The sequence below is a fragment of the Scylla paramamosain genome, chromosome 1 (assembly GCF_035594125.1).
Source record: "Scylla paramamosain isolate STU-SP2022 chromosome 1, ASM3559412v1, whole genome shotgun sequence".
In the NCBI taxonomy this organism is placed as follows: Eukaryota; Metazoa; Arthropoda; class Malacostraca; order Decapoda; family Portunidae; genus Scylla; species Scylla paramamosain.
Genome location: NC_087151.1, coordinates 18,488,900 through 18,514,951, shown reverse-complemented (window position 1 = coordinate 18,514,951; position 26,052 = coordinate 18,488,900). Strand labels below are relative to the sequence as shown.

Here is a 26,052-nt window from a genome sequence, read left to right as displayed (position 1 = left end):
CCACTAGAATGGAGAAGGATAGGTGCTTCTTATGCTGTAAGTTTCATTATTCTAGAATCTGTACTAAATGAGATATAACTAGGAATAAGAGTTATTTTTCTCTAAAAACTCATTACAAGAAGAGGTTTCTGCACAAAAACCCGTTGCTTAGGGGCTAGCAGAAGTTTCTGCATACTGGTAGTCTAGCTGAGTAGGTAATGCTTGTTGAAAGGTGATTACAAAATAATTTTATTACTGTAATATTTAGAGGCACTAGATCATTCATTATGGGGTATTATGAGTGAAAGAATTCACTGAAGAGTGTCTCTGGTATAATTGGCACCCAATCACTAATTGCACATTATGAAGGGACACTGTAATGTCAGTGTCATCAAATTCTGTCCCCCTCCCCACACACACACACACAAACACACACACACACACACACACACACACACACACACACACACACACAATGGGCAGCAGAATTCTTATAAAAGAAGGAATAATAACAGACAAACAATATGGCTCCAGGAAAAGAAAATCATGTGTAACAAATCTATTAAGCTTCAGCTCAAGAGTGATGACATCATGTAGGAAAGAGAAGCATTTGTGGACTGTATATAACTAGATCTGATAAAAAGCTTTTGACAAGGTTCCCCCATGAAAGACTTATGTGGAAACTTGAAAATATTAAGAGACTACATGGGACAAGTATAAAGTGGATGGAAAATTACTTAAAATGATGAGAAATGAGAACAGTAGCTAATGATGAAAAGTTGGTTTGGAAAACAGTAAAGAGTGGTGTGCCACAAGGGTCAGTACTATCACCAATATGGTATTGTTCATTGTTTATATAAATGATATTCTTGAAAAAATTGATAGCTACAACAGCCTATTTGCAGATAATGCCAAATTACAGAAAGAAATAAAAAGTTGCAAAGACTGTGAATATCTACAAAATGACCAATAAAATTTGTGAATGGAGCAAAAAATGGGAAGTTAAATTTGATGTAAGCAAATGTCATATGATGGAGATGTGCAGAAGTGAATAGAAGACCACATTGGACATACAAGGTAGAAAACAAATATATTAAAAGGATCCAGGAAGAAAAGGATCTAGGAGTAGTAAAGCCAGATAACTTCCAACCAGAGAAGCATATAGGTAGAATATGAGGAACATTTACAGATTACTATGAAACATAGTACAGCTTCTCACCTCATGAACAAAAGTAAGATGAGAAAAATAATCCCTATGATAATAAGACCTAGATTGGAATATGCAGCAGTTGTGTAGTCTCTATGTAAGAAGCATGTAAACAAGCTAGGAAGAATACAAACAATAGGAACAAAAATGGTGGCAGAATTTGAGGAATTAAGTTATGAAGAAAGATTAGAAAAAATATACTTACCAATACTGGAACAAAGGAGAGAAAGAGATTTGATAACTATCTACAAGTTGGCAAACAAAATGGAAGTTGGTAATGACAAAACCATTACTAAAAGAGACAAGCAGTCATGACAGTAGAATGGGACACTCACATAAGTAGGGAAAAGAAGATGTCTGAACAACACAAAGAATAGTTTTCCACAAAGACACACTGAAGTTTGGAATGGACTAAAAGAAGATATGTATAGTTTTGGCAACAAGTGTACACAAACTAAAGGAAAAATTAGACATGTATAGGTATGGAGATGGGACCACTTGAGTGTAGCTCGGGCCCTGTATATTACACCTAGGTAAATACACAACACAGTGCACACCGTGCATGGCTACATGGACTTGTTTCTGACCATTATAGAGATGTTGTGTGATGTTTCAATAAGTGTGATGCCAAGAATGGAGTATTACCTGAACTAAATGTATACTATCTATGGTAAGAAATAGTGGTACAGATATTATAATAACTTTCTAATTAATTATTGATTTGAAAGGTTGCCTGATGGGATCCCTCCTATTGTTCTCCAAAACTGTGCCTCCGTGCTTGCACCTTGCCTAGTCAAACTCTTTCAACTCTGTCAACATCTACCTTTCCTTCTTGCTGGAAGTTTGCCTACATTCAGCCTGTTCCTAAAAAGGAAGACTGTTCTAATCCCTCAAACTACCATCCTATTGCTTTAATTTCCTGCCTATCTAAAGTTTTTGAATCAATCTTCCTCAAGAGGAAGATTCTTAAACATCTGTCACTTCACAACCTTCTATCTGATCACCGTATGGGTTCTGTCAAGGCCGCTCTACTGGTGATCTTCTGGGTTTCCTTACTGAGTCTCAGTCATCTCTTTTAGAGATTTTGGTGAACCTTTTGCTGTTGCCTTGGATATATCAAAAGCTTTTGATAGAGTGTGGCACAAAGCTTTGATTTCCAAACTACCTTCCTATGGCTTGTGTCCTTCTCTCTGTAACTTCATCTCAAGTTTCCTTTCTGACCATTCTGTTGCTGCTGTGGTAGATGGTCACTGTTTTTTCCTAAATCTATTAACAGTGGTGTTCCTCAGGATTCTGTCCTGGCACCCACTCTCTTCTTATTATTCATCAATGACCTTCTAAACCAAACTTCTTGTCCTATCCACTCCTACACTGATGATACCATCCAGCACTTCTCCACATCTTTTTATAGACATCCAACCCTTCAAGAAGTAAACATTTCACGCAGGGAAGCCACAGAACACCTGAGTTCTGATCTTTCTAAAATTTCTGATTGGGGCAGAGCAAACTTGGTATTGTTTGTTGTCTCAAAACTCAATTCCTCCATCCATCAACTCGACACAACCTTCCAGACAACTATCCCCTCTTCTTCAGTGACACTCAACTGTCCCTCTTCTACACTGAACATCCTCGGTCTGTCCTTTACTTATAATCTGAACTGGAAACTTCACATCTCATCTCTAGCTAAAAACAGCTTCTATGAAGTTAGGTGTTCTGAGACATCTCTGCCAGTTTTTCTCACCCACCCCCACACTGCTAACTCTGTACAAGGGCCTTATCCGTGCATGTATGGAGTATGCTTCACACGTCTGGGAGGTTCTACTATTACTGCTCTTCTAGACAGGGTGGAATCAAAAGCTTTTCGTGTCATCAACTCCTCTCTTCCAGCTGACTGTCTTCAGCCTCTGTTCATCGCTGCAATATTGCATCTCTAGCTATCTTCTACTGCAGTTTTCAAGCTAGCTGCTCTTCTGATCTTGCTAACTGCATGCCTCTCCTCCTCCTGCAGCCTTGCTGCATAAGACTTTCTTCATTCTCTCACCCCTATTCTGTCCACCTCTCTAATGCAAGAGTTAACTGGTGTTCTCAATCATTCATCCCTTTCTCTGGTAAATTCTGGAACTTCCTACCTGCTTCTGTATTTCCACCTTCTTATGACTTGAATTCCTTCAAGAGGGAGGAGGTTTCAAGACACTTATCCTTTAATTTTTGACTACCGGTTTGGACCCTTTTCTGGAACTAGCATCACAGTGGGCTTTTTTTTTATTGGATTTTTGTTGCCCATGGCCAGTGTCCCTCCTAGGTAAAAAAAAAAAAAAAAAAAAAGAAAAAAGGGGGGAAGGGGGAAAAAAAAAATTAATTGCACTATCCTATAATCATATTGCATCAGATATTATATGAGGTTCCCAGAGCCAGAGTGATCTAAGTGCCCTTGTGGTCAAAATTACTATTTTATTGCATTGTCATCCCCAACCTTCCTAACGTGACGAGAGAGAGTGCAGACATCAGAATGGACCCCACATTAGGGTCAAAATCCATCCAAGTGAAATTATCCACAGAACCTTTTTGTCACGCTTGAGTGATAGCTATCAGTTGCTGGGGCCAGAGAGAATAACTCCCTCGCCACAGCAGCACGAGAAGAGTCAGCCAATGACAGCTCGTGCAGTGATTCACGTGTCACACTGAGACACTTCCCCACCACGACACCCACACACTTCACACTCTCCCTCCCTCCAGCCTGCTTGCTATCCATAAATAACAGGCTGCTATCTTAATTTTACTTTTACACAACACATAAGCCTTTCATTATTATGACGGACAACAACATACCCCTGAGGAGCCAGAAGCCACATTCCCAGATGTTTCTAAGATTTATCTTAGTGGGCTATGAACATCTTAGTGCTGGTAATTTTTTAAAGCAAAATCATTCGCAACTAAGAACCATGGAACATTCATAGCTATGAATGGGTCAGGGCTTTCATAGCTCACTAAGAACAACAGTTTCTCCTCAACAACAACAACAATGTGAACATATCCTTGTCTGAAAATGAAATCAGAAAAAAAACCTGAAAGTAAGCATTAAGATGGGTTTTATTATCAATATCAAGTAGTCTTCAAACACACTGAATAGTCTTTTGCTTTGAATAAATCATGTGTGTTTAACTGACTTGCTAGGAGAGTACTGAAATCACATTTCTGGAAATTACACTCATTAATAATCACAGCAGCAACACACATGATCCAGTGTGTGTAGCCAACACAAACTAAGGCTAATTATAGTTAACCCAAACATGACAATTGCAAATATAACTCTTTTCATTATGTTCCTTAAAAAGAAAAATTAATTCTGTCAGGGCATTTTCTTTCACATTCACAAAAAAAAAAAAAAAAAATGTAAGTACAAAAGATGAGTGTTTCTTTTCTATGATCAATATCCCTGTGATAATAAGACAAGCATAATATCTCAGGTTCAAGATACATACTCATAAGAATATAAGGACATAAAAAATGGAAGCTGCAAGAAACCATCAGGCATACATGTGGCAGTTCCTGTATGAAATATACTTACCTATTTCCACCTATCAATCCCCATCCATAAATCTCTAATTTTCTCTTAAAGCTTCCTAATGACCCAGCACCAACAACCTGATTACTGAGTCCATTCCATTCATCTACCACTCTATTTGAGAACTGATTCCTTCCTATCTCTTTTTTAAACTAAATTTTTCAAGCTTAAAACTGTTATTTGTTGTTCTATCCTGGTTACTAATCCTAAGAATTTTGCTTACATCCCCTGTGTTGTAACCTTTATAGCATTTAAAGACTTCTATCAGGTCCCCTCTTAACCTACATCTCTCTTAATGTAAATTTAACAGCTTCAATCTCTCTTTGTAAGGAATACTCATCACTCCTTGTATCCTTTTAGCCATTCTCCTTTGTATTGATTCTAAAAGACCTATATACTTCCTGTAATATGGGGGACCAGAACTGCACAGCATAATATAGATGAGGTCTGACCAGCACCAAATATAACTTTAATATTACTTCGGGACTTCTACTTTTAACACTCTTAAAAATAAATCCTAATATCCTATTTGCCCTGTTTCTGGCCTGTATGCATTGCTTTCTTATATGGAATTTAGAGCTAACTATAAATTCTAAATCTTTTTTGTACCCTAAACCTACCAGAGGTTCATTGTTTATTGTGTACCTTCTGTGTGGATTTCCTCTACTTATGCTAAGTACTTTACATTTTTTTATATTAAACTGCATTTGCCATCTGTCTGTCCATTCGTTCATCCTATCCAAATCTGCCTGCAAGGGAATGGCATCCAATTCTAATCTAATTAATCTACCTATCTTCGTGTCATCCTCAAATTTACTAACGTCACAACTAATTCAACTATCCAAGTCACTGATGTATATTAAAAACATCAATGGCCCTTATACTGATCCCTGTGGCACCCCACTAATTACTTAATCCCACTCCGATTTAGAGCTGTTTATTATGACTCTGTCGCCTGTCACTTAGCCACAACCTTATCCACCCTAACACCTTCCCATCTATTCCGTGTGCCCTAACCTTTCTCAGGAGCCTCTGATGGGGTACCTTGTCAAACACTTCACTGAAGTCCAGATATAGGATGTCATAACTATCAGCATTATCTCCTGCCATGTAAACTTTACAGTAAAATCTTGACAAGTTTGTCAGGTAAGACTTCCCCTTTGTGAAGCTATGCTGTGACCAATTTATCAAGTTATGTTTGTCTAAATGTTCCCTAATGTTCTTTACTATTACAGACTTCATTATTTTATCTACAACAGAAGTTAAGCTTAAATCTCCTTTCTTAAAGCTTAAACTTGCCTCCACATTACCGGTATCTCAAGTGATTTCCTAAAGGCAGAAACTAACAGTTCACTAATAACTTCTTTGCATTCCTTAAGTACTCTGGGATATGAACTGTTCATGTTGACAAGTAGTTGGGTTTAGGAAGGGGGATAAAAACCCAGGGAGGAGTTAGGATTCTTTTAATCTCTACCATTTTGGCTGAATAGCCATCCTCAGAGAGACTGATTTACATGAGTGAAAACACACTATTTATAACAACATACAAAATTTTCTCATTTGACATTCGTACAGAGTATTGCCATCCTGGCGTGTACCTCACCTAATTTTATTTTCCTAGTCAGGTGGCATTATCCGCCTACGTGACGAGCCTTTACTGGGGATTTTCCTTGTACCTGACCTGAGGGCCAATCTGGCGGAATTACCCGCCCACCTGATAAAACCTTCTCTGTGGTTAATGACTCCCCTAGTTGTTATGAGGGCTGCCTCTATAGCTTTTCTTATTCTTTTCTTCAATCCAACTTTAATTTCTTAGCCTCTTCCCATTTTGGTAGGTGTTTACATTTTTCTATGTGCAATACAAGGGAGTTTGATGTGTTTTATTTTAAAACATCTTTCCTATGCTCTGCTATTCTTGTTTTAAGTCCCCTGCCTGTTTCTCCTATGTACTGCTTTGTACAACCTTTGCATGGTATGCTGTACACTACGCTGTTATTATTAACAAGTGAATGAATGTCCAATAAGGACGATTTCATTCACTACCTTTCAGCCCACAGCATGAGAGTCAAATCTGATGTGATTATTGGTTTTTCCTTAAGAGCGTTCAGAATTTCCAGCAACAACTTCCTAGAGCAAGAAATATGATATATCATATCAACTTTCAAAAAGCTGGGTTATCCTGAAGGGCTCCTTGTTAGGCTTAAGAATAAGGCAAAGAAAATAACAACTGAAAACAAAGAGAATAAAGATCTCTGTACAACCAGCAAAAGAGAGAGTTATACATGTGTACCAAATTCGGACAAGGCTTCCATAATTAATAAATATTTGTCTAGAACAGGATTAAAAATAGCAACATTAGCGGGAGAGAAAATTGGTGAGCTAACGAGGACTAAAGAGACCGGACTTGTTAATAATAACAGCGTAGTGTACAGCATACCATGCAAAGGTTGTACAAAGCAGTACATAGGAGAAACAGGCAGGGGACTTAAAACAAGAATAGCAGAGCATAGGAAAGATGTTTTAAAACACAACACATCAAACTCCCTTGTATTGAACATAGAAAAATGTAATCACCTACCAAAATGGGAAGAGGCTAAAGAAATTAAAGTTGGATTGAAGAAAAGAATGAGAAAAGCTATAGAGGCAGCCCTCATAACAACTAGGGAAGTCATTAACCACAGAGAAGGTTTTATCAGGTGGGCGGGTAATTCCGCCAGATTGGCCCTCAGGTCAGGTACAAGGAAAATCCCCAGTAAAGGCTCGTCACGTAGGCGAATAATGCCACCTGACTAGGAAAATAAAATTAGGTGAGGTACACGCCAGGATGGCAATACTCTGTACGAATGTCATATGAGAAAATTTTGTTTGTTGTTATAAATAATGTGTTTTCACTCATGTAAATCAGTCTCTCTGAGGATGGCTATTCAGCTGAAACGTTAGAGATTAAAAGAATCCTACCTCCTCCCTGGGTTTTATCCCCCTTCCTAAACCCAACTACTCTGGGATATATTTCATCTGGTCTTGGTGTCTTGAACTTTCTTAGCCTATCTATCACCTGTTCCACTATCTCCTTAATTATGGTAATATCTTTCAGCTTCTCATTCTCTTCTGCTCTAAAAATTTCACTATCCAGCATTTCCTGCATGTTTTCCTGGGTGAAGACAGTTAAGAAATACTTCTTCAGAATTTTACTAATCTACTCCCCAGAACTAACCAGCAACCTCAATCCTCACCAAACTTGTAGAACAATCAAGCACTTTCATTCATTGATGATACAAAATTCATTTCTTGGATTGGAATTTAGACTATCAGTTGTCAACTGGTTTTAAAGTGAACCCTAACTTTCATTATGAAATCAGAAGCATCTGAGATCACTGTAGCACAATGGTGATAAGGCAGCATAGTGAAAACTGTGATGACAAAATGATTATGCTTATGAAGTGGTTAGTCTAGAAATAGTTCTGATATAAATTATAAAACTTGTGGCATGCAGTGAAACAGAATTTATAGAGAAAGGGTGTCAGTTCTTTCCTTCCAAGCACAAAGTTTGTCTCTCATCAGTGGTATTACACATTACCAACAAATAGAAACAAAAGTGTTCAAAATTGTTATTTCTGACTCAAATCACTCCAATATGCCATTCAAAAATGGTGAAAAAAAATTGAAAGAATGTACAGATTTATAAATGCTTATCAAAGCTTTAATTATGCTTCATTCTGTCTCTCAAATCTCTAATATTAGAGTTACTAGTTTTAAAAGATTGGACTCCCAACTTTTTTTTACAAGGCCCATGGATCTCATTTGGAGGAAAGTAGAGACAAGGATTTAATATGGTATACATTCACATTTGGAATCATTCCATCACATCTCAACCTCCAGGCTAGATATACAGAAGATGGTATAACTATTAATCATATGACCTTAATCATGTAAGATTAAAATGGAAATTAAAAAAGCTCTTCCCTGGCAGGCAGTGAGGTTAAAAAAGCTTTTCTCTGGCAGGTGGTGAGCTACAGCTACCTGGCTGCACCTCAAGGCCAAAGCCACTCCAAAGATGTGGTCTATGGGTCTGGTGCAGCAGCCAAGCCTCCTTCCTCTGGCCACAGCTTCTCTGCCAGATCTCCAACTCTTAGCCAGACACTTTGACTGGAAATTCAGAAATCTGGTCATACAGCAGCTCCTGGCCATGCCTCAGACCATACTCACCTCAGCACTACACCACCTGTTATTACTGCCTTTGAGTCCTCAAAATTATCTCACATTTCCCCTTCCCCATTAGTCCATTCCTCATCATTCTCTGCACCATCACCTTTTTTCTCCTCATCCTTCTCACCTTCTGCTCACTCATCATCTCCCCCACAACCATCACTCCCTCCTGCCTCTCCATTTACTCATCCTGAAGCCATATTTGCCATGCACCAAACTTCTGCCACAGTTCACCCTGCTGATCCCAGCCAATTTATCATCAAAGACTCCACTTTCCAGGTTAGTAGGTATTTGTGATTTCTCTCTCTCTCTCTCTCTCTCTCTCTCTCTCTCTCTCTCTCTCTCTCTCTCTCTCTCTCTCTCTCTCTCTCTCTCTCTCTCTCTCTCTCTCTCTCTCTCTCTCTCTCTCTCTCTCTCTCTCTCTCATTAAAAATGGTAATTTAGATTTGGGTCAATCTGTGAAAATACAAATAAGAAACAAATGCAAACACACACAAATGTACAAATTTGATTTTGGCTACCTTCTGTTCATTCATCTCCCTTTCCCCTTGTTTCTCCACCTTTTTTATTTTTTGTTTGAGAGAGAGAGAGAGAGAGAGAGAGAGAGAGAGAGAGAGAGAGAGAGAGAGAGAGAGAGAGAGAGAGAGAGAGAGAGAGAGAGAGAGAGAGAGAGAGAGAGAGAGAGAGAGAGAGAGAGAGAGAGAGAGAGAGAGAGAGAGAGAGAGAGAGAGAGAGAGAGAGAGAGAGAGAGAGAGAGAGAGAGAGAGAGAGAGAAAAAATTGCCTCAGACCAGGGTATTTCCACTTGTATAGTCTTAAAACAGGCCATAGCCATTTTCTTCCATGTCCTGTCCTTTTTCTTATTTGCTTCTACACACCTGCCATTATACCGTTCTTGTTTCCCAATTTTCATTTTATAACCGTACAAACTGTTGCATCCTCTCTCTATACTTGCTCAAAAATATCTCATATTTTTCTTGCGCTACTTTACCTTCAAATTGCTCTTTCCATTTAATTTTTCAATAAAACTTACTAAGCTCTGCAAAGTTTAACTTAGCATAGTTCTGTCTCCAATTTCTGTATTGTTCTTTCCTGTGCAACACTGTTTCCTCCTGTAGTACCATCTCTATTGTCACATGATCACTTCTTCCCATTGAACTCAGACAATGTATACTTGGTCTACTTTCTGGGGTTTTCATAAACATTAAATCCAGCTGTGATGGTTCTTCTTCTCTTCTACATCTTATAGGCTCATTCACCCACTGTCTCGTTGTATTCATCATCATGGTTTGCATAAGTTCTTCACTCCATGACCCAACATTTTCTGTTACTTCCATCTCCTCTCAGTTAATTCTTTTAGTGTTGAAGTCACCTACTAAGAGTACTTTGTTACCTTTCCTTATCATTTCCTCCATACTATTTTTTTGTTTCTAGTTGCATACTTTTGAATTTATTAGTCTACCATGCATTAGTTTTTGGTGGTATGTATTTCACAATGATTTTCCTTTTTTCACATCTTTTGATCTTAATCACAACACTCATTGTTTCTACCATTCCATCACCATATTCCACTTCCTCAACAACAATATCCTTTTCTTACCAATATCATCACTTCTCTTCCCTTTCCTTTTCTGTCCCTCTTCCATGTACTGTATCCTTCCTTTGCAAATCCCAACTTTATTTCCTCTTCTAGTTTGGTTCCTGTTAAACATACCACATCTGGTTTATTGTTCTTTAAATAGTCTTCAAGTTCCAGTAGGCTGGACACCAAACCATCTACATTAGTATACATAATCTTTAAACTTCTGTTTGGTGGTCTTGTGTGGCATCTTTGTGCCACCATTTCCTCACTTTCATGTCCACAACTTTCCTGTGTTCTCTATTCATTTTTTGACTTTTAGTTTACTTCTCTATTCTTCGTTCATGTCTCTTTTTATCCATATTTCCTTCAATCCTTTTGCTTTTGCCAATTTTCCTGTTCTTTGCAAGACATGTTCTGCTGCTGTTTGTGACATGATTCTTGTTTTACATTAGCTTTGTTCTATTTTTGTCATACTTTCCGATCCTGTAAACCTCTTCAATTTGTTCGACTCTCCCCTCTCCTTCCTCTGCCACTTCTGCTATAATTTCCTTAGTTCTTTTCACTTCTTTCTCTCTAGCTGTTTTCATGGGTAGGTTCTTTTCCTTGACCCCAAATACCACCATACACATCTTTCTCTGTACTGTGTCTCTCACAAGATTACTTTTTTCCTTTATTATTTTAATCACTTGCTTTTCCATATCCTTGTTGTTTCTGTTGCTGTTGCCTTGTTATGTCCTCCATGTCCACCTTTTGCTGTTCTCTCTCTTTCCAACCTTTGACTTCCTCTGTAACTAACTCTCACTCCTCCAACCCTAACCTCTCTTGCAAAGTTTTCTTTAATTCTTCATTCTCTTTCTTGAGTTTCTTAATCTCTTCACAGTATTTCTTATTTAAGTCCACTATTTTTGTCACCTCTTCTCAGTTCTTTGTTTTCTTTTTCCCTTTCCATCTCTATTATATCATTGGATATCTTTTTTACATTGTCGCCATCCACTTCTGTTTCTTCCTTCCATGCCTTTATCATCGCTGTTAAGCTTCTTGTATTTTCACATTTTCTTCTTTAGTTATCCACATTCATGTATTTGTATGAGTTACATTGAGATCCTCTTCCTTGAAGCCCTCAAAAATACCTGTATGTGTGTGTGTGTTAACCTAGTTGATTACACTTATCTAGTTGTGACATACAGAAAAATACTGTTCCATCATTACAGTGCATGTGTCAAGGCTGAAGGAAGGACTTGGATAGTGAATGTGATAGTGTGGGTGATTGGGCCACTCAGGAAAAATTATACGATCAATCATACAAAAGTGTGATGCATGCTTCAAGTGCCAATGAAGAGCATTATGAAGACAAGGATATATATATGTATATATATATATATATATATATATATATATATATATATATATATATATATATATATATATATATATATATATATATATATATATATATATATATATATATATATATATATATATATATATATATATATATATATATATATATATATATATATATATATATATATATATATATATATATATATATATATATATATATATATATATATATATATATATATATATATATATATATATATATATATACACACACATTGTATAGGTCTTCTTGATAGCTTGTTTTGCAGGGAAACTCCAGTTTCCTTCAACTTTATTCTTTCGTCAGTTGCTGTTTTGCCTCTTTCTGCAGGCAGCTTCAAGCTAGAAAAAACAATAAAATACTATGTAAAAGTTGTATAAAATTCACATCATATGACACTACACACAAAAAACAAAACACTACAAGCACCAAGATTATAAACTGGATTGACAGAAAACAATAAGTATCCACACACATCTTGCCTGTATGGCAATGAGAGAGGGACTGAAAAAGTTGGGTTCCTAACACTATGATAATGGTATTGGAACGGGCCTCCGAAACATTATCTTACAATATGTGATTGACTTGATGTTAAGTTATTATTCAGTACTGGATTTATGTGTTTAATATATATTGCCTCTAATAATTTTGTATCCATATTGGACTCTGTCTTGTGTAGTATTCTAAAAACTTTGTCACAAAAAGGGATGATCATGTTCATGTGAATGGGGACTTATTGCTGAAAATGATGGAACAGCTGGTTGATTATTAGTTCAAGGAGAAATACCTTTATGTTCAGCAATTCTATGTGCAAGGTTATGTCTAGTCTCATAAAGTTTGGTGGCATCCCTACTTCCTTGATGCCATTTTCCTATCGTTCTATGCCAATAGAATGGAATACATCTACAACAAATAAGAGATAGCATATATCAGCGTTCCCTCACATATTCATGGTTTTGCATATTTGCAGAGTTTTCCCTAACCTAACCTAACTAATGGGGAGTTTTCAGAGTTGCCAGGTGTCACCACCAGCTCAGTCTTTCAGTCCAAAGAGCCCATATTATTCTTTCAGTTATAAATTACAGTAACCCAAGATATAACGAACACATATGGGGGGAGAGTGGGTCACTTGAGATGAAAATTTGCTATATATGTGTAGAGAGAGAGAGAGAGAGAGAGAGAGAGAGAGAGAGAGAGAGAGAGAGAGAGAGAGAGAGAGAGAGAGAGAGAGAGAGAGAGAGAGAGAGAGAGAGAGAGAGAGAGGTAGGAGACAGCAGCCTTAAATAGGTTGTTATACCTGAAATTTGGTAAATAGAAGTTCATTATATCAAGGGTTTATTGTACATATCAACTTATTCCCCTTTTATTATATAGTGCACTGTATTTTAATTAAAATATCATGTACTATACATATAATAACTGTTTTTTATTGTCTTAAAGTGAATTGCTTAGTAAATGTGAGATGCATAGTTTAAGGTTTAAACTATAAATATAGGTAGTTCTGATCCTTATAAGAATGGTTTCCCATATTCACAGATTTTAATTATTTGCAGGAGGCTCTGGAATGTAACTCCCACAGATGGCAAGGAAACACTGCATATCTTCCCTCCCACAACAGCGATGCACTTAATGAATTGGGCCGAGATAATTAGTGAAAGCTTTCTGTGTTAAAGAGATGCAGCTATTGAGCCAATATACATATATACTGATCGTTCATTTAATCCTTTATGTCATAAAACTTCTCTGAAAAAATCTAGTGAATAATTTTTCCTCTATCACTGCACTGTCCTTGATCTAAATTACATATTAAAACTACACATGATAGTGTAATGATCAGTATGCTTGGCTCACAAACCACATATATATATATATATATATATATATATATATATATATATATATATATATATATATATATATATATATATATATATATATATATATATATATATATATATATATATATATGCTTGGCTTTGTCTCCAAACTCTCCCCCATAGAGAGACTGTATTAACCTGCAGAAATAAAGCTATCATTCAGGGAAACTGGTTTGTTTGCCAAACAAACATTACATTGCTGAATATTCTGTGGCACCAAATGCTTTGTCAGGAATTGTGGCAATGATATTTCAATCCTTGTCTTTGCATCCTACAATTTGTATGCTGAACATAAACCTTATCAACAAGTTTCTTGAGCTTCATATACTTTTATACATATTACACAAAGTCCATGATAACTGAAAAAACTATGCAAATAATGCAATGTAGCAGTAGCATCAAGGTAACACCAGTCTGCTACTAGTACTGCTGCTATCCACCTTCTGACCTGCTCAGATGAAGCAGAAGCATTGTCCTCTTCAAAAGAATCCTCAGCCACCACACCAGACCGCTCATTGTTGTGGTAGTGTTGGGAGTAGAAGTTGGGGTAGTGGACAGGAGGAATGACACTGCCCTCACTCTGTGTTGAAAATATATGCTGCCATAAGATGGAGAAAATACTGAATCTGATACTGAAAGAAATAAAGAACAAAATTGTTTACAAAAATTTTATCATAATTGTTTATAATATCAAGCAAATCTACAGAACATAGGACAACTCTACAACAAGCAGGCTCCAGGCTCCAGGCTGGCAAGCTTGAATAGTCTACACATCATATAAACTTTTGACTGAATAAAGATTCAGATGGATCCATGCTATTTTACAGGTTTTAAGCTTTTAACAATGATACAAGTTCCCCATCAAAGGAACAACAAACTAAAGTCAAGTATGCGATCTCCTTCACTTTGTGTGCCTTCTTGTTTCAGTAAAATAATGCTCAGCTTCATTTATCCAATTTTCATGGTCTAAACGAAACCTTTCTTATCAAAGATAATATAAGTTGTGGGATTTAGTTCACAATCAAATCAACATTTCTCTATTTTACCTACATCTGACATCTCTATTTATATGAATTTTTCAACAGCTACCCACCAACCAAGAGAAGAGTGCTGTGGAGATCTCCATCACCCACAATAAGTCCCTGAAATGCCTAAATAAACTTGGGATTCATGTCAAAAAAAAAAAAAAAAAACTCACTGGGACATAGTACACATTTGCAAGAGTCCAAGGCAAGACTATCCCACCATCTGTGTACCATGGAGTGTTCCCAACAACTGGAGTTACCCACAACTGAGCTGCACTTGGTGCCAATAACCACTCATTCTCAGATATCCAACTCCTAAACAAATCAATGCTGCAGCTGATTACCACTAGGACAATACTTAGTAAAAATTAACAAAGGTGGTGAGTTCCTCAGTCTATTACCATTACTGGGTAGGATACAGATGGAGAAATAGTAAAAAAGATAGTTCAGTATTTGGTACAGTAGAGAACACTAACCCTCACCTATAGAAAGAGATCAGCCATCAATACTTTCAAAGGAATAATTTCATCACTTTTACGAAGAACTTGCCTTTAAGTATTTTTTAACCCCTTGTATACCAAACCGCTAAAACGCATGCAAAACAAACTTTATGGAGAAACAGAATAACATTACCAAAAACATGTATTTTGAGTGTTTTTGATCATGTGATCTATAAAAACGCTTAAGTACATGCAAAGAACATTATGTTTGGGAAACAAAAGGACATTACGAGAAACGTGTATTATGAGTGTTTTTATAAGTTCCTTAAGTACCAAAAAGCTAAAACCCACAAATAACACTCTTTATTTAGACAATAAGAAATAAAAAAATAAAATAAATAGGATTTTTTTTTTTTTTTGTTATTCATCTTCATAGGTACCGAGATGCCAAAATTCTGAGAAAATTCAGGGCAATTATGTGATAAGAGAATATTATCAAAAAAGTTAATTTCAGCTTTTTTTTTTTTCGGACTGTTAAGTACTAAACGCTAAAGTGCATGCAAAGCCTCCAATATGAGGAAATTAAACGACCTTACCAGAAATCTGTGTTTTGTGTGTTTTTAAGCTTGTTAGGCACCAAAACGATATATAATAAGGAACTCACTCTATATGGGAATCCAAAATAAAGTTACTGAAAACGTGTCTTCTCAGTGTTTTACGTAGAAAAACGTTAAAACGGATGCAAACCAACCAATATTAAGAAATAGAAAAACGTTACCAAAAAGGTATATTTTGAGTGTTTTTGAGCTTTTTACCTACAAAAACGCGAAAATTGATGCAAAGCACTCTATATTGGGAAACAAAAGGACATTGCAAGAAAAGTGTATAATGAGTGTTTTATAGTTCAAAAGAACCACAAAGCAAACAACACAAAAACTCGTGTATATGGAGAGATTTCTTAGATACCAAAATGCTGAAACTCATGAATAACACTCTTAATTGAAAAACAGAACAACCTTACTAAATGTGTGTATTTTGAGTGCTTTTCACATTCTTAGTTACCAAAAACCCCAAATTACATGCGAAAATAGCTTTGAGGGGAAAAAAAAAGACTTTACCAGAAAAGTGTCTTTTGAGTGTTTTTCAACGTGATAGGTAATAAAGCACTCAAAAGCAGGACAATCACATTACATTGGAATAAAACCATTTTTTACCAAGAACTTGCCTTTAAGTGTTTTTGAGCTCCTTATATACAAAACTGCTAAAACGCATGCAAAACACACTTTATGGAGAAACAGAATAACATTACCAAAACCTTGTATTTTGAGTGTTTTTGATCATGTTATCTATAAAAACGCTTAAATACATGCAAAGAACCTTATGTTTGGGAAACGAAAGGACATTACGAGAAACGTGTATTATGAGTGTTTTTAAGTTCCTTAAGTACCAAAAAGGTAAATCCCACAAATAACACTCTTTATTGAGAAAAAAAATAAATAAATAAAAAATAAAAAAATAGTTTTTTTTATTTTTCTTTATTTATCTTCATAGGTACCAAGATGCCTAAAAGTGCATGCAAACGTCTTTGCCAGAAAACTGTCTTATGAGTGTTTTTCAGCTTGTTAGGCACCCTAACATGCAAGTCACTCTATATGGGAATCTAAAACAAAATTACTGAAAAAGTGTCTTTTCGGTGTTTTACGTAGAAAAATGCTAAAACGGATGCAAACCAACCAATAAGAAGAAATAAAATAACATTACCAAAAAGGTATATTTTGAGTGTTTTTGAGCTTGTTACCTACAAAAAAACGCGAAAATAGATGCAAAACACTCCCTATTGGGAAACAAAAAGACATTACGAGAAAGGTGTATAATGAGTGTCATTATTTTTGAGGAAAAGAACTTGTGGTTCACAAGAACCACAAGGCAAAAAACGCAAAAACTCGTGTATATAAACAAGTTTCTGAGATACCAAAATGCTGAAACTCATGAATAACAATATTAATTGAGAAACAGAACAACCTTACCAAATGCGTATATTTTGAGTGTTTTTCACATTCTTAGCAAAACCCCAAATAGCATGCGAAACTATGTTGGAAAAAAAATGACATTACTAGAAGTGTCTTTTGAGTGTTTTTGAGCGTGTTAGGCAATAAATCAGAAAAAAAACAGGGCAATCACATTACATGGGAATAAAATCAACTTTTACCAAGAACTTGCCTTGAAGTGTTTTTGACCTCCTTACAAACCAAAACGCTAAAACGCATGAAAAAAACTCCTTTATGGAGAAGCATCCTAGTACCTATGAAGATAAATAAAAAAAAAAAAAATAAAAAAATATATTTTCTTTTCTTTTTTTTATTCTCTATAAAGAGTGTTATTTGTGGGTTTTAGCTTTTTTGGTACTTAATGAACTTAAAAACACTCATAATACACGTTTCTCATAATGTCCTTTCGTTTCCCAAAAAATAGTGTTCTTTGCATGTATTTAAGCGTTTTCATTAGTAACATGATCAAAAACACTCAAAATACTTGTTTTTGGTAATGTTCTTCTGTTTCACCATGAAGTGTATTTTGCATGCGTTTTAGTGTTTTGGTATATAAGGAACTCAAAAACACTTAAAGGCAAGTTCTTGTTAAAAATTGGTTTTATTCCAGTGTAATGTGTTTGCCCTGGTTTTTAGTGCTTTATTGCCTAACACGCTCAAAAACACTCAAAAGACACTTTTCTGGTAAATCATTTTTTTTCCCACAAATCTATTTTCGCATGCAATTTGGGGTTTTGGTAACTAAGAATGTTAAAAGCACTCAAAATACACGCATTTAGTAAGGTTTTTCTGTTTCTCAATTAAGAGTGTTATACATGAGTTTTAGCATTTTGGTATCTAGGAAACCTCTCCATATACACGAGATTTTGCGTTTTTTGCTTTGTGGTTCTTTTGAACTATAAAACACTCATTATACACTTTTCTTGCAATGTCCTTTTGTTTTAAAATATAGAGTGCTTTGTATCAATTTTTGCGTTTTTTTTGTAGGTAACAAGCTCAAAAACACTCAAAATATACCTTTTTAGTAACGTTTTTCTATTTCTTGATATTGGTTGCTTTGCATCCGTTTTAGCGTTTTTTCTATGTAAAACACTGAGAAGACACGTTTTCAGTAAATTTGTTTTAGATTCCCATATAGAGTGAGTTCCTTATTATTTATTGTTTTGGTGCCTAACATGCTAAAAAACACTCAAAACAGATTTCTGGTAAGGTCGTTTAATTTCCTCATATAGGAGGCTTTGCATGCACTTTAGGGTTTGGTACATAACAGTCCGAAAAAAAGCTGAAATTAACTTTTTTGATAATATTGTTTTATCATATGATTGCCCTGAATTTCCCCAGAATTTTTGGCATGTCGGTACCTATGAAGATGAATAACAAAAAAAAAAAAAAAAGAAAATTCCTATTTTTTAATTTTTTAAATTTTTTTTTTTTTTATATTTTCTAAATAAAGAGTGTTATTTTTGGGTTTTAGCTTTTTGGTACTTAAGGAACTTAAAAAACACTCATAATACACGTTTCTCGTTATGTCCTTTTGTTTCCCAAACATAATGTTCTTTGCATGTATTTAAGCGTTTTTATAGATAACATGATGAAAAACACTGAAAATACATGTTTTTGGTAATGTTATTCTTTTTCTCCATAAAGTGTGTTTTCCATGCGTTTTAGCAGTTTTGTATATAAGGAGCTCAAAAACACTTAAAGGCAAGTTTTTGGTATAAATTGGTGTTATTTCAATGTAGTATGATTCCCTGCTTTTTAGTGCTTTATTGCCTATCATGCTTAAAAACACTTAAAAGACACTTTTCTGGTAATGTCATTTTTTTCTCACATAAAGGTGGTTTCGCATGCAATTTGGGGTTTTGGTAACTAAGAATGTGAAAAGCACTCAAAATACACGCATTTAGTAAGGTTGTTCTGTTTCTCAATTAAGAGTGTTATTCATGAGTTTCAGCATTTTGGTATCTAGGAAATTTCTCCATATACACGAGTTTTTTCCGTTTTTTGCTTTGTGGTTCTTTTGAACTATAAAACACTCATTATACACTTTTCTTGCAATGTCCTTTTGTTTCCCAATATAGAGTGCTTTGCATCAATTTTCAAGTTTTTTGTAGGTAAAAAGCTCAAAAACACTCAAAATATGTAGTGCTGGGAAATTAATTATGTATATTTCTACTTTTTTCCTAGGCTAAGGCCCATGTAATGTGCGAGGATGACCAGAATCTCAGTACCATGTGACTAACCCCCCCCCCTTCCCCTCCTCTCCTCAGTGTCCTTTTGTCCTTGCTTTTTCCCTCCCCCTCTCAGCGTCACTGTGTTGACCACTTCTATAACAAATTTACCCCGTGAATAAACGTAATTTCTCCTGCTTGGCCAGGTTATAGAGGCAAATTTTTCACCTAATCCCGGAGAATGGGGAGCCCTTAATACGATAAAATTAGTTCTATAATGGTAAGGTCTTAAACCAGCTCAAACAAATCCCAGATAATTACGCCGCGCCAATGAGGTTGACGAATCTGATAAATCTTCTTTGCTTCGCCGTCCTGTTACCCCTGTTGCTACGCAAGCCGGGAAGAGATACCAGACTTTGACTAATTCCCTAATTGATTTCAAAAGTCCATTGAATTAAACTTCTTAAAGTAACAACTATAAAGTAAACAGTATCTTAATTATTCATATTTTTCATCCCTGAACTCACAACCTAGTCTCCCCCCCCACTAAAAAACAAAATTATAACTCTTAATAAATTTCCCCATTGGAAACCTTTATCCTTAGTTTCCCGCCGATTTCCTCACAAGCAAAGCCAGTCTCTCTCGGATTCTCCTCAGGTGAGCATGCAGTCTGATAATCTCCTCCTCCATTTCCTGTAATATTAAGTAAGTGTTTATTTAACAATAATTTACTAAAGCAGTCTCTCTCGGATTCTCCTCAGACCCTCTCGGATTCTCCTCAGATATTCCTGTTGATAAACTGTTTTCTGAGTGGATAGATATTCGCATTTTTTCGTTCTTTTTTGTTGGTTTTCTCCACGGGACTAGTGAAACCACCTGGTTCGAGATCACCGTGTGAGACTGTCCTCAGGTTTATTCATACTTTTTGGGTATATATTTGTTATTTATTTATTTATTCTCTGGTCTCCCCCACAACTCAGTAGTCGCGAAAATATCTCCATCGTAGTTTTTATGTAATTGAAGAATACGCTGCCATTTATTTTGTATTTCTGAATTGCTTTCTTTTTATTATTATTATTTCGGATTATTCCATTATTTATTAAAAATCATAAAAGTGTCAGTATTTGTATTTCTCTTAATCCAGTGATAGGATGTATATGAAATATAAAGGTATTTCTCCTTGAACTAATAATCAACCAGCTGTTCCATCATTTTCAGCAATAAGTCCCCATTCACATGAACATGATCATCCCTTTTTGTTACAAAGTTTTTTGAATACTACACAAGACAGAGTCCAATATGGATACAAAATTATTAGAGGCAATATATATTAAACACATAAATCCAGTACTGAATAATAACTTAACATCAAGTCAATCACATATTGTAAGATAATGTTTCGGAGGCCCGTTCCAATACCATTATCATAGTGTTAGGAACCCAACTTTTTCAGTCCCTCTCTCATTGCCATACAGGCAAGATGTGTGTGGATACTTATTGTTTTCTGTCAATCCAGTTTATAATCTTGGTGCTTGTAGTGTTTTGTTTTTTGTGTGTAGTGTCATATGATGTGAATTTTATACAACTTTTACATAGTATTTTATTGTTTTTTCTAGCTTGAAGCTGCCTGCAGAAATAGGCAAAACAGCAACTGACAAAAGAATAAAGTTGAAGGAAACTGGAGTTTCCCTGCAAAACAAGCTATCAAGAAGACCAATACAATGTGTGTGTGTATATATATATATATATATATATATATATATATATATATATATATATATATATATATATATATATATATATATATATATATATATATATATATATATATATATATATATATATATATATATATATATATATATATATATATATCCTTGTCTTCATAATGCTCTTCATTGGCACTTGAAGCATGCATCACACTTTTGTATGATTGATCGTATAATTTTTCCTGAGTGGCCCAATCACCCACACTATCACATTCACTATCCAATTCCTTCCTTCAGCCTTGACACATGCACTGTAATGATGGAACAGTATTTTTCTGTATGTCACAACTAGATAAGTGTAATCAACTAGGTTAACACACACACACATACAGGTATTTTTGAGGGCTTCAAGGAAGAGGATCTCAATGTAACTCATACAAATACATGAATGTGGATAACTAAAGAAGAAAATGTGAAAATACAAGAAGCTTAACAGCGATGATAAAGGCATGGAAGGAAGAAACAGAAGTGGGTGGCGACAATGTAAAAAAGATATCCAATGATATAATAGAGATGGAAAGGGAAAAAGAAAACAAAGAACTGAGAAGAGGTGACAAAAATAGTGGACTTAAATAAGAAATACTGTGAAGAGATTAAGAAACTCAAGAAAGAGAATGAAGAATTAAAGAAAACTTTGCAAGAGAGGTTAGGGTTGGAGGAGTGAGAGTTAGTTACAGAGGAAGTCAAAGGTTGGAAAGAGAGAGAACAGCAAAAGGTGGACATGGAGGACATAACAAGGCAACAGCAACAGAAACAACAAGGATATGGAAAAGCAAGTGATTAAAATAATAAAGGAAAAAAGTAATCTTGTGAGAGACACAGTACAGAGAAAGATGTGTATGGTGGTATTTGGGGTCAAGGAAAAGAACCTACCCATGAAAACAGCTAGAGAGAAAGAAGTGAAAAGAACTAAGGAAATTATAGCAGAAGTGGCAGAGGAAGGAGAGGGGAGAGTCGAACAAATTGAAGAGGTTTACAGGATCGGAAAGTATGACAAAAATAGAACAAAGCCAATGTAAAACAAGAATCATGTCACAAACAGCAGCAGAACATGTCTTGCAAAGAACAGGAAAATTGGCAAAAGCAAAAGGATTGAAGGAAATATGGATAAAAAGAGACATGAACGAAGAATAGAGAAGTAAACTAAAAGTCAAAAAATGAATAGAGAACACAGGAAAGTTGTGGACATGAAAGTGAGGAAATGGTGGCACAAAGATGCCACACAAGACCACCAAACAGAAGTTTAAAGATTATGTATACTAATGTAGATGGTTTGGTGTCCAGCCTACTGGAACTTGAAGACTATTTAAAGAACAATAAACCAGATGTGGTATGTTTAACAGGAACCAAACTAGAAGAGGAAATAAAGTTGGGATTTGCAAAGGAAGGATACAGTACATGGAAGAGGGACAGAAAAGGAAAGGGAAGAGAAGTGATGATATTGGTAAGAAAAGGATATTGTTGTTGAGGAAGTGGAATATGGTGATGGAATGGTAGAAACAATGAGTGTTGTGATTAAGATCAAAAGATGTGAAAAAAGGAAAATCATTGTGAAATACATACCACCAAAAACTAATGCATGGTAGACTAATAAATTCAAAAGTATGCAACTAGAAACAAAAAAATAGTATGGATAAGGAAATTAAGGTAACAAAGTACTCTTAGTAGGTGACTTCAACACTAAAAGAATTAACTGAGAGGAGATGGAAGTAACAGAAAATGTTGGGTCATGGAGTGAAGAACTTATGCAAACCATGATGATGAATACAACGAGACAGTGGGTGAATGAGCCTATAAGATGTAGAAGAGAAGAAGAACCATCACAGCTGGATTTAATGTTTATGAAAACCCCAGAAAGTAGACCAAGTATACATTGTCTGAGTTCAATGGGAAGAAGTGATCATGTGACAATAGAGATAGTACTACAGGAGGAAACAGTGTTGCACAGGAAAGAACAATACAGAAATTGGAGACAGAACTATGCTAAGTTAAACTTTGCAGAGCTTAGTAAGTTTTATTAAAAAATTAAATGGAAAGAGCAGTTTGAAGGTAAAGTAGTGCAAGAAAAATATGAGATATTTTTGAGCAAGTATAGAGAGAGGATGCAACAGTTTGTACGGTTATAAAATGAAAATTGGGAAACAAGAACGGTATAATGGCAGGTGTGTAGAAGCAAATAAGAAAAAGGACAGGACATGGAAGAAAATGGCTATGGCCTGTTTTAAGACTATACAAGTGGAAATACCCTGGTCTGAGGCAATTTTTTCTCTCTCTCTCTCTCTCTCTCTCTCTCTCTCTCTCTCTCTCTCTCTCTCTCTCTCTCTCTCTCTCTCTCTCAAACAAAAAATAAAAAAGGTGGAGAAACAAGGGGAAAGGGAGATGAATGAACAGAAGGTAGCCAAAATCAAATTTGTACATTTGTGTGTGTTTGCATTTGTTTCTTATTTGTATTTTCACAGATTGACCCAAATCTAAATTACCATTTTTAATGAGAGAGAGAGAGAGAGAGAGAGAGAGAGAGAGAGAGAGAGAGAGAGAGAGAGAGAGAGAGAGAGAAATCACAAATACCTACTAACCTGGAAAGTGGAGTCCTTGATGATAAATTGGCTGGGATCAGCAGGGTGAACTGTGGCAGAAGTTTGGTGCATGGCAAATATGGCTTCAGGATGAGTAAATGGAGAGGCAGGAGGGAGTGATGGTTGTGGGGGAGATGATGAGTGAGCAGAAGGTGAGAAGGATGAGGAGAAAAAAGGTGATGGTGCAGAGAATGATGAGGAATGGACTAATGGGGAAGGGGAAATGTGAGATAATTTTGAGGACTCAAAGGCAGTAATAACAGGTGGTGTAGTGCTGAGGTGAGTATGGTCTGAGGCATGGCCAGGAGCTGCTGTATGACCAGATTTCTGAATTTCCAGTCAAAGTGTCTGGCTAAGAGTTGGAGATCTGGCAGAGAAGCTGTGGCCAGAGGAAGGAGGCTTGGCTGCTGCACCAGACCCATAGACCACATCTTTGGAGTGGCTTTGGCCTTGAGGTGCAGCCAGGTAGCTGTAGCTCACCACCTGCCAGAGAAAAGCTTTTTTAACCTCACTGCCTGCCAGGGAAGAGCTTTTTTAATTTCCATTTTAATCTTACATGATTAAGGTCATATGATTAATAGTTATACCATCTTCTGTATATCTAGCCTGGAGGTTGAGATGTGATGGAATGATTCCAAATGTGAATGTATACTATATTAAATCCTTGTCTCTACTTTCCTCCAAATGAGATCCATGGGCCTTGTAAAAAAAAGTTGGGAGTCCAATCTTTTAAAACTAGTAACTCTAATATTAGAGATTTGAGAGACAGAATGAAGCATAATTAAAGCTTTGATAAGCATTTATAAATCTGTACATTCTTTCAATTTTTTTTCACCATTTTTGAATGGCATATTGGAGTGATTTGAGTCAGAAATAACAATTTTGAACACTTTTGTTTCTATTTGTTGGTAATGTGTAATACCACTGATGAGAGACAAACTTTGTGCTTGGAAGGAAAGAACTGACACCCTTTCTCTATAAATTCTGCTTCACTGCATGCCACAAGTTTTATAATTTATATCAGAACTATTTCTAGACTAACCACTTCATAAGCATAATCATTTTGTCATCACAGTTATCACTATGCTGCCTTATCACCATTGTGCTACAGTGATCTCAGATGCTTCTGATTTCATAATGAAAGTTAGGGTTCACTTTAAAACCAGTTGACAACTGATAGTCTAAATTCCAATCCAAGAAATGAATTTTGTATCATCAATGAATGAAAGTGCTTGATTGTTCTACAAGTTTGGTGAGGATTGAGGTTGCTGGTTAGTTCTGGGGAGTAGATTAGTAAAATTCTGAAGAAGTATTTTTTAACTGTCTTCACCCAGGAAAACATGCAGGAAATGCTGGATAGTGAAATTTTTAGAGCAGAAGTGAATGAGAAGCTGAAAGATATTACCATAAGGAGATAGTGGAACAGGTGATAGATAGGCTAAGAAAGTTCAAGACACCAAGACCAGATGAAATATATCCCAGAGTAGTTGGGTTTAGGAAGGGGGATAAAACCCAGGGAGGAGGTAGGATTCTTTTAATCTCTAACGTTTCAGCTGAATAGCCATCCTCAGAGAGACTGATTTACATGAGTGAAAACACATTATTTATAACAACAAACAAAATTTTCTCATATGACATTCGTACAGAGTATTGCCATCCTGGCGTGTACCTCACCTAATTTTATTTTCCTAGTCAGGTGGCATTATTCGCCTACGTGACGAGCCTTTACTGGGGATTTTCCTTGTACCTGACCTGAGGGCCAATCTGGCGGAATTACCCACCCACATGATAAAACCTTCTCTGTGGTTAATGACTTCCCTAGTTGTTTTGAGGGCTGCCTCTATAGCTTTTCTCATTCTTTTCTTCAATCCAACTTTAATTTCTTTAGCCTCTTCCCATTTTGGTAGGTGATTACATTTTTCTATGTTCAATACAAGGGAGTTTGATGTGTTGTGTTTTAAAACATCTTTCCTATGCTCTGCTATTCTTGTTTTAAGTCCCCTGCCTGTTTCTCCTATGTACTGCTTTGTACAACCTTTGCATGGTATGCTGTACACTACGCTGTTATTATTAACAAGTCCGGTCTCTTTAGTCCTCGTTAGCTCACCAATTTTCTCTCCCGCTAATGTTGCTATTTTTAATCCTGTTCTAGACAAATATTTATTAATTATGGAAGCCTTGTCCGAATTTGGTACACATGTATAACTCTCTCTTTTGCTGGTTG

General features: G+C 35.9%; 1 protein-coding gene and 2 long non-coding RNA genes across 4 annotated transcripts in view; 1 reads left to right on the top strand and 2 right to left on the bottom strand.

Moving 5' to 3' along the window:
• LOC135101863 (uncharacterized) overlaps window positions 1–25,462 on the bottom strand; it is a 95,059-nt gene extending 69,597 nt beyond the window's left edge. Inside the window, exon 1 of the mRNA XM_064006148.1 lies at window positions 23,829–25,462. Within this exon, the coding sequence (XP_063862218.1) occupies window positions 23,829–23,900 (72 nt within the window). The 5' untranslated portion in view covers window positions 23,901–25,462. The remainder of the gene's footprint in view (window positions 1–23,828) is intronic.
• LOC135101847 (uncharacterized) lies at window positions 8,426–15,079 on the bottom strand. 2 transcript variants are annotated; one of them, XR_010269410.1, is made up of 3 exons: window positions 14,248–14,459; window positions 12,157–12,263; window positions 8,426–8,897 (listed from the first exon to the last, which is right to left on the bottom strand). It is a non-coding gene; the product is annotated as an uncharacterized LOC135101847 (long non-coding RNA). The 2 variants fall into 2 exon arrangements; XR_010269411.1 differs by lacking the exon at window positions 12,157–12,263 and having other exon boundaries at window positions 14,248–15,079.
• On the top strand, window positions 8,893–14,108 carry LOC135101856 (uncharacterized). Its single transcript, XR_010269414.1, has 2 exons — window positions 8,893–9,236; window positions 13,476–14,108. It is a non-coding gene; the product is annotated as an uncharacterized LOC135101856 (long non-coding RNA).
• Window positions 25,463–26,052: the final 590 nt, after the last annotated feature.